This window comes from Otolemur garnettii, unplaced genomic scaffold (genome assembly GCF_000181295.1).
Source record: "Otolemur garnettii isolate 467f Iridium unplaced genomic scaffold, OtoGar3 scaffold00031, whole genome shotgun sequence".
In the NCBI taxonomy this organism is placed as follows: Eukaryota; Metazoa; Chordata; class Mammalia; order Primates; family Galagidae; genus Otolemur; species Otolemur garnettii.
Window position 1 is genome coordinate 10,313,468 of NW_003852426.1, and position 10,125 is coordinate 10,323,592.

A 10,125-nucleotide genomic window follows, 5' to 3' on the forward strand; every position below is an offset into this window, starting at 1 on the left:
GCCTTAGCCACTTGAGCCACAGGCGCCGAGCCACCATACATGTTCTTCAGTTTAAAATTAATGATTCTTTGGTTTGATAAAATGGCTCAAACTATCCAAATAAAGATATTAGCACGTCATATAAACAAAATAATACGTGAACAATTAAGGCATCTCTCAGCCAGCACACGACTATAATAAAAACATGCTCCAGCTAAAATTTGTTTTCTGGTATTCTGTGAAGATCACAACATGGACTGAATTACTAAACAAATTTCTCTCAACCAAATGCTAGAAATTCTGTGAATGATTATCCTGATGAATAGCCCATTGATCACATTAATGTCCTAGTCTTATCATTTCATCATAATCCTTTAGGCTATAGCTTGGTAGCACAGGTATCAGAGAGCATAAACCCTTGACAGGCTCTGTACGGCCATTAGTCTAATCCAGTGTTTCTAAAATATTCCATAAAATACTCCTAGGAGAAAGTGTTCCATGGTCAACGTACACTCTCTATCCCTCTTTGAAAGATTCTCAAAGCATGATAAAGGCCCTGGGGGGTTACATCAGCAAAATTCTGAGATCCTGTTTAAATCAACATATTTTTAAAATTCACCTGAACATATCTGAAATATCCTATAGATTATAGTTTGAAATTTTAACACACAGTTCTGAGGTTTTCTCAGCATCAGACATACTGGTCCACCATTTATAAGTGAGTGATCCTACATCTTCACCTCAGTTGTTTCACCCAGGGGAAATAACCCTGATCTTGCATAACTGGGACAACAAAGAAATAAGGTTCTACATTTAAAAGCTTAACAAAAATATGTGGCCCATGACAAGCATCAATGAATCACTGTTGTTGCTGTTGCTATTATTATTGCTATTATTATTATTTTTATTATTACTTCTAAAGCCTTCAGATGGAGAAGTCAGTATGTGAATATAAAAGGAAAAGAAAAAGAAAGAAAAAAGGACGTCCAACTATATGTTTGTCTGCCATGGAGAAATTCTCTTCTTCCAGAAATTAGAACAAGTCATAAAAAGTCAGGAAAACAGCAGGCCCACTGCCCTGAGATGATAGGGATAATGCCTTTGGCTCATCCAGCTTCTGCATTTTCTGGACTTTTATTGGAGTACACACTTAAAATTCACTGAGCTATGTGGCAAGCTACCTTTCCGTATTACTCTGTTTTAGTGTTTGGGATTGCCAGACAGTAATGTAACACACATGTTTCCTGCAGACAGTCTTTTCTCCTGCCCCAAAACAAGTTTGAACCTCACAATACTCAAAAATAATGAGCAGGGATTTCTAAAATAAATGGAATCAATTTTCTTCTTTTAAAATCAGTGAAAATGTGCTCCTATCATACTCACAGGCATTTTAGAACCTAGCATGCACTGGGTTCTTACTTTATCTTAAAATAAAGACTCTGCATAAGTGTTTCCTTTAGAAATTCTAGAGAGCTCCATGTGGCCCTCTGCGGTAGTCACCTGGGGACCTCTAAGTACCAGTCTGCATTTTTTCAGCTATATAATGTGAATGAACTCCATGATACATTCAAGTTGCCTGACTTCCCATACACAGCTCAGTTAGATTATAATAAATGTGTTGTTCCCCATCGTGGAAATCTGTCCTTTTACAAAGAGTTGCCTTGGTATAAATAGGTCCAATAGGCTCTCTACAAGTGCAGTAAGTTATTCATGATTATTCAGAATGAAATGGGGTTTAGAGTAGTATCAATGACAAATCCAAAACAGTGAACCTAACACATGGTAAGTACTTGGGACACATTTAGACATGTAGAGCTGTGTTTTTAGTAACTAACTATTCATGAACTTTTTAAAAGGGCAAAATGTATTTCCCATCAGGAGAGGATTTTTAAAATTCTGTTTAATCTAATCAGAGTAATTGGCTTCATTTGTTCTGAGAGGTTCCAAGGGTTCTCTAAAAGAGATCGGGATAATTTGTCCCCATGCATAGGCATGGCTTAATGGCTGTGGTAATAGCTATCATGAATCGAGCATATAATGTGTGCCAGAAATGGACACTATCTTTAGATACAGTATGTTCTGCTTCTCATGATAACTTCCTAAGACTGAGACATTAAGTAAATGCCCCAAGGCCACTGCTGTAAGTAAACCAGGTCAACTTGCACTGACTCTAGTGATCTTTCCAAGACAACAGGCTTCCACATTTTAGGCCCTAGCAATAAAACCTATATTCTTAGTTTGTGAAATGTAGGAACAAAATAGGTAATACCAGAAAAAAATGGCTTTCAATTCAACATATACACTGTACTCAAGCCTTTCTCTTCCAAATTTTTTGGCATGAAAAGTTGGCATATTTGAGCCAGTGAGAGATGAGCTGAACTAATGGATAATTACTACTTTATGGATGGGAATTTCAAATTATGCAGATCTCAGCAATTTCTTCTCATCTTTACAACTCAAAATATAAACAGCATACAGTCAAGAAATTTTGGAGTAACTATTACATTGACCTAGTTAGGACATTTGTTTTACATAATTAATATAACCAAGGATTTGTTGGAACTAGCAGGGATACTAGAGAGCCTTTAGTCCAACTCAATCCCTGCTTTCACAGAAGAAAAAACTGAAACCAAGAGACATTAAGTGACTCATTATAGGGAATTTGTTTAAACACAACCAGCACCATAAAGCCTCTGAGGTGTAGAGGCAGTATGTGTGGAATAGTAAAAAGCAGAGTCTGGATCAAACCAACCCAGCATACAACTCCAGATAGGTTACATATACGGACCCAGAGAAAAGTTTTTAACCTGAAGGTCAGTTTTCCCAACTATGAAATGGGAGTGAGGATACCTACCTTGTTAGTTGCATTATATGTTACATCAAACACTGATAAAGCAACCAGCACTCGAAGGCACTCAATCAATATATTATACATATATACATATATAAACGAAACATACATAAAGAACTCTTTATAGTAACATTAGATGTAATTAATGGATTTGTACTCTAGAAAATTCCTCTGGGCGTCTATAAAAAGTGTGCAAGGTAACAATCATACTATCTTATCAGTGCTTTAGCAGCTGAAATAAAGGTCTGCTTTGGCAAAAGGTCATCCCTCAGTTTCTTAATGATAATATAAGATATTAGGTAGTAAAAGGTGTTATCTGCTATCTGGACCTCCATGGATGTATCAGAAAGAACTCTCCATGAGTCTTTGTTTGAATTTCAGCCCTTTAATGAGAAGCACCTTCTTAATTTCACCTCTTCAGCAAAATCCCAACCTTTCTTTAAATGTAAAGGCCAGAGTTATTATATAATGATACTTTCTCATTTAGATATGATATAATAAAATGCCATGATAAATTTCCTGCCCACAGTAAATTTTTGCTAAATATATCAAATACAAATGGATTGAGTCTCATACCTTTTGTAACTGCTCAAAAACGTAGGACAATGTCCTTGGGATAATGCCTCTGTCACTGTAACGCTCTGCTCCACCTGTGATGGTAAATGTCTTGCCACTGCCAGTTTGCCCATATGCAAAGATGGTACCGTTGTAACCTGCCAGGACACTGCCGTAAAGAAATGACACACTTTTAATCAAAATGCCTAATTGCCTGTGTACTAGATAGCTTGTATTCTAATAACTTCCTTATTAAACTATCAAAAATACAATTATAGGAAATTTATAGAAATATCTGTAGAAATATTATATATGTCAAATTCTTAGACAGAATTCACATCTTTATCCAAGAACATCAGCATATCAATTCTTTTCTCTAAGAAAGGACAAGTAATGGATTTAAAAGTCCAGTCATCATAAATATTTTCTTTATCTTTATAATACAGGCCTTGAATAAAAGAATATATTGAAAAAAGTTCTGGGGAAAAAACAGCTGTAATGTGGGAAATTGTCACCCTGGTGACACTCATGGTGTATGCCTCACGTGGTAAATACACAGTAGTCACTCCCTAGAACATAGATAATTATTCTGTCACTATGTATCTTGTAATGTAATTCCCAACTTAATACTCAGAACCAACTGAAAATCCTCTAGGAATTCCCTCCTCTCTTTTCTTGGAATGACTTTTTATAAAATCTGCTGGTCCATATGTGTTCTTCAGCCCTACAGAACAGCCCTTGATTTGATGGTGGACTTAAGAACCCTAAATCTTCTCAGACTTTGCAGACCACCATCTGTAATGTAGACTTTTAATAATTTGCATGACATGATGCAGACATTCAACAGTGGGACTTTTATCTATGCCACATGGAACAGTCAACTTTTGCAGCTTTACTTTCTTTTGCAACAAGTGGCTTCTTGAACTCTGAGACTTTTCATCAAACTAGCTCTGATGATGTCAGCTAATGGCACCCATGTTTGACTGGATTTTTCAATAGATGGTCCCTCTGAGCCACACCTCTCTATTCATATTAGGATTCCTGCTGTACTCCTTCTGCTGAGACTCTGTCTGCAGTTCTGTGTTTTGTATGCTTTCATGTGTGCATGATGGATGATCAACCATTATGGTGCCCCTTTAAAACACACAAGTGTGGCGAGAGCTTATTCTGAAGTGGTTAATTAAGTCCTTAGCACTTTATGCAACTATTAAACTAACAACAATATCATCAACAACAAATCAATGCATCCTTTTTATGCAGACATAAGTTGCTATTGGTACTTATAACATTAAAGGATTTAGTACAGGGAGTGTACAAAAAAGTATTAGTATTATGTGATTTGACTTTCTACTTTTGAGAAGCTTAATCATTTTTGTGTTCATGTATCTTCATATGGAGACAATAAACTGTTGAAATTCTCAGCTTCTAAGATGTTGGAACTACCATGATAAATTTAGGTGGATAGGAGAGGGCAGAGGGGAGGAGGCTCAGGGACTGGTAAGCTCTCACCTAATGAGCACGATATAAGGGTATATAGCATACCCTCTGGGTGAAGGACTCTACTACATCATGGACTTGGCCTGACAAATGCAGTGTAACCAAATCATTTGTACCCTCATATTAATCTGAAATTTAAAAAAAAAAAGAAGAAGAATTTAGGTGGATGATTATAGAACCTTTTTCCTCAACAGAATTTGTTAGCAATGAAATAGCTACGTCCCATTAGCAATATCATTTGGATATATAGCATTTCTTGGCCATAAATGCTTCAGATAAATGAAGTCTATGACTTTAACTATCATATTTTAAATGTTTTATTGATTCTTGATAGAAAGCTTTCTAGAATATTAGATATTATTAACCTAAATAGAATCTAATCTAATTAGAATATTAGATAATATTAGATTCTTTGCTATCTTGGAAAGCAAAGACGACCGAGCACAAATTAATATTTTCATTTTGACACAGATCTTGCCTCTGCAAAGTGAGCATTGTTGCCCACTACAGTGGCACCCACTGAGTGTTTGTCTCCCTTTTTACACTTATGTCTTTTTTCCACTGCCAGTTGTCCGAGTGTATCTGCCTCTAACATGCGCTGCCCCTCCCCCATCAGCTGTGGGGTGGAAAACCAAGTGGCACAGCTTCTTAGAACACTTTATAAAAGAAAAAGAATATAGGTTCCGCCTAGGGATACTCCCATGGATATTTATTACACTGCCACAGTTAAAAAGTTAAATAAGGAATGTAAACAGGTAAAATTTGTTTACAATTCCTTCTGAGGAGTCCCCATTCCAACTCAACCTTGTGTTCACTCTTCCCTGGGCACTAGGCCTTTTCATATGCTCCTAGCCTTGTCTGTCCTAAGGGATAATGCTAATCAAAAATAAACAAAGAGAAATAATAGTGTAAGGCTCTTTGAAAACTCTTTCCTCCACAAGAACAGTGATATCAGTGGCAAAAATCGTCAAAATCAACTTTTTTAGAACTCTGGAAATTATCCAAAGGCTTACAACAATCCAAGGAGTGTTTATTCAAGAAAAACAGCTGAAACCTAGTAGGAACAGTGAGCTTTGTGGGATTTTAACTTGAACATTCCCAACCTCCTCTCCCCAAATCCTTGGTAGCCTTGAAAAACAACAGCCTTGAAACACAGGAGCTGTGAAAACCAGCAGCCTAGCAACCACTGAAGGGAGCAGCACAGGGTTGGTGCTCCTCACAGAGCCCCTATCTTCAAAGTGCTGTCACTCCCTGACTGTCTGAAGGATCCCTGGAAAAGCCCCTCTGACAGTGCCTGTCTTTGACCTGACTCAGAGGTCACTCAGTGACAGTAGGCCTGTCTCAAGAGTGTTTATGGGAAAAAAAAAAAAATCAGTGGCAAGTGTTTATATCACAGTTGCCTAAAGCTGCAATACCAGTGAGGTAAACAAGAGAGTGACCGAAAACTTAATGGGAAAATCTGTGGAAGAAGATGTCTATAAGGGGTTTTGCAAAGCTCTGACATATTCCTGGGCCCCTCAAAATCATGCATGTGCATGGCTGTGTGCATGCCCCAAAAAGACTGGAGAAGGGCATCACATCTCACCTCTGGCTGGCCTTGAGACTCTGCACAAATGGAAAGTGAGACGTGAGAGTTAGAAACTTTCAGAGCATTCAAGGTATGCTTCACACACATGCAGAGCTGCCTGTATGGAGGCCCAGAGACTGATGAGTTCAAAACATTGAAGGAAATCTCTGTCTAAACATTAGCTAACCACAAAGCTAGCTGAAAAGAGATTTTTAGAGGCTGCATATGACAAAGACATAGACCAAATGAAAATGTGGAAACAAGTTACCAAAATCTGTGGGATACAGCAAAAGTGGTCTGTAGAGGAAAACTAGTTTGTGTAGCCGTAAATGCTCACATCTAAAAGATAGAAAAGAACCTTTTGATTTCTATCTTTATCTTCTCATTGACCCAACGATCACTCAACAATATGTTGTTTAGTTTCCATGACTTTGTGGATAAGTGTTTCCGTTGGAATTGATTTCTAGTTTTATTACACTGTGGTCTAAAAAGATACATGGTATAACATCTACTTTAAAAACTTTGTTGAGACATGTTTTGTGGCCTAGGATGCAATCAATCTTAGAATATTTTCCATGAACTAATAAGAAGAACACATATTTAATGGTTTGGGGGTATGTTAGGTCCATTTGTTCTAGAGTTCTATTTAAGTCCTTTGTTTCTTTGCTGATTTTCTTTTTAGGGCCTGTCCTGTTCTTTCAGTGAGGTGTTGAGTCTCTGGAAACTATAGTGCTGCTATTTATCATTTTGTTTAAATCAAGTATAACTTGGTTTATGAATCTGGATGCTCCTATGTTAGGCGCATAAATATTTAGGATTACTAAGTCTTCTTGTTGAATTGTTCCCTCCACCATTATGTAGTGACCACCTTTGTTTTCCTTTCCTTCTGTTGATTTGAAGTCAAAATCATCTGATGTGAGAATGGCTATACTGGCTTTCTTTTGGTTTCCATTTGCAGGGCTTTTATCACAAAGTCCCAAAACAACAAGTGCTGGCATGGATGTAGAGAGAAAGGAACTCTTATACACTATTGGTGGGACTGCAAACTAGTAACCTTCTATGGAAAATTGTAGGAAGATACTTCAAAGAACTTAAAATAGACTTATCATTAGATCCAGCAATCCCACTGGGATACCCAATGTGGCGGAACAGGCTATGAGGTGGCAGGGCCTCTCACAGCTTGGGGTAGTGTTCAAGGAATGACACCCCCCCACAACACACACACACTTCTCCTCCTTTAACAAACATTCTTTTCATCTGCCAGAAGTCATGTAGCTCATACATACTTTCCTTATTAGCAGCAAGTACACAGCTTTTCCTCCTTAATGTTAATCCTTACCCAAGGTGTTGAGATTTACCTTGTTAAAGATACTTTATAAATTAAGCTGATTCCATAGTCTGGGGCTGGCTGGTTGGCTGGAAGTAGCCACCAGCAGCATCAGCCTTCCTGATCCCATTCTATTTATATCTCTTACATGTCTTTATTTCTAATTTCTCACCATTTCCACTCAGGTTATTTCTTATTTGCATTGGGTGGCAAGAACCCAAAGGAAAAAAGGTCATTTTATAAAAAGGACACCTGCACTTGAATGTTTATAGCAGCACAATTCACAGCTGCACATTAGATGTGTTAATCAATTTGATGTAAGCATTCCACATTGTATATCAAATCAGCACATTGTATCCCATAAATGCATTAATGTATACAGTTATGATTTAATTAAAAAATTCACAATTGCAAAGATGTAGAAATAATCCAAGTAAACACTAATACATGAATAGATTAATAAAATGTGGTATTTGCATACCATGGAGTACTACTTAGCCATTAAAAAAATGGCAATCTTTTGTGACAACCTGGATGGAACTGGAATCATTCTCCTAAGTGAAACATCACAAGAATGGAGAAACAAATGTATGTATTTAATACCAAGTTGGAACAAATTGATCAACATATAAGTGCACATGTGGAAGTAAATCTCAATGAAAATCATGCTGGGAGGGGAGTAAACAGGTAGATGTGTTCCCCCAGTCACCCTGCTTCCAATTCATAGTGCTTCTTTCCAATATTCTGAAATTAAAAAATTAAGAAATAAATTGTTTATCGAATAAAAAATTAAAAGCTTTTGGGTTTCAAAGGACACAAACAAGAAAGTGAAAAGACAATGCACAGAATGGAGATAAAGTTTGTAAATCATCTATAGGGCAAGGGACTTGTCATTTATAGTCCATAACACATAAAGAATCCTGCAAGGTAATAATAAGACAAACAACCCAATTAAAAAGTAGGCAATAGATTTGAATAGACATTTTTCTAAAAAAATAAACAAAGGGCCAATAGCACATGAAAAGATATTTATCCTCATTAGCCAATAGGGAAATGCAAATCCAAACTATGAGATTCCACTTCACACTCACTAGTATGGTTAAAATAAAAAAGACAGTAAGAAGTGCTGGTGAAAATGTAGACAAATTGGAGCCCTCATAGATTGCTGCTAGAAATGTAAAATGGCATAGTTTCTTTGAAAAACAGTTTTGTGGCTCCACAAAATGTAAACATAGTGTTACCATATGACCCTGCTTGGTATATACCCCAAAGTACTTTTAAAATGTCCACCAAAAATGTATAATGAATGATCATAGCAACATTGTATATAATGGCCAAAAAATGGAAATAACCCAAATGACAATCAGTTGATGAGTAGATAAACAAAATGTGTCATATCCATTCTGTGAGCTATTTGGCAATGAAAAGAAAGTATTGATACAAGGTACAACATGCATAAAACTTGAAAATAGTATGTTAAATGAAAGAAGCCAATCACAAAAGTCCACATATTGTGATTCCATTTCTGGAAAATGTCTAGAATAAGCAAATCCCATACAGATAGAAAGGTTAGTGGTTGACAGGGCTGTGAGAAAAGGGAAAGAAGAAATAATACCTAATGGGTATGGTAGGAGGCTTCTTTGTGGAGTAATGAAAATGTTCCAAAATTAAATAATGGTGATTGATGGTAGCACATTTGTATTTAAAGCTCCTAAACTGCATACTTTGAAGGATAGATTTTTGGGTATGTGAATTACATCTCAACAAAGCTGTTACACTAATAAAATGGTAAAGAAGAATTTATACTAAGTTCTTAGTAACTAGATGGGTATACCACCTTTTCAGTGGTATTTTTAAAGACAAAAAGAGGGAATAGTAATTAAAGGAGTGAAATTTTAATGATAAAATTCAGCAGTGAACAATGGGATGGACATTTATGTTCAGAAATTATTTCTGAGCTTCCTAAAATCAACAATGCAGGCTATTGCTTAATCCATCTCAGCTAGAGATAGTACTGATATATAAATAAATCAACCCTTTATAAACCCAGAGTTTGATGATCAGATGACATTTCCATTGCAAAAATCCTCTTCTTCATTTTTCAAAATGCGTATTTCTAAGAAGTTTAAATTATAAAGCTATTTTGTCATTTTTCATCTTTCAATATCTGCATGAATAAAAATAAAGCTTTGATCCTCTTAAAGATTATGAACTGAAGTACTACTCCCTATATGTCACAATTATATGCTAGAAAAAATACAAGTCATTGTATTTTTGACTAAAAATCTTTGTGGGCTCGGCGCCTATAGCTTAACTGGCTAAGGTGCCAGCCACGTACACCTAAGGTGG

The 10,125-nt window shown here is 36.4% G+C and overlaps 1 protein-coding gene across 1 annotated transcript in view; it reads right to left on the reverse strand.

Annotated features, from left to right (window-relative positions):
- KIF6 (kinesin family member 6) overlaps positions 1-10,125 on the reverse strand; it is a 334,925-nt gene that overhangs the window by 257,051 nt on the left and 67,749 nt on the right. Inside the window, exon 4 of the mRNA XM_003789167.3 lies at positions 3,407-3,554. Within this exon, the coding sequence (XP_003789215.1) occupies positions 3,407-3,554 (148 nt within the window). The remainder of the gene's footprint in view (positions 1-3,406; positions 3,555-10,125) is intronic.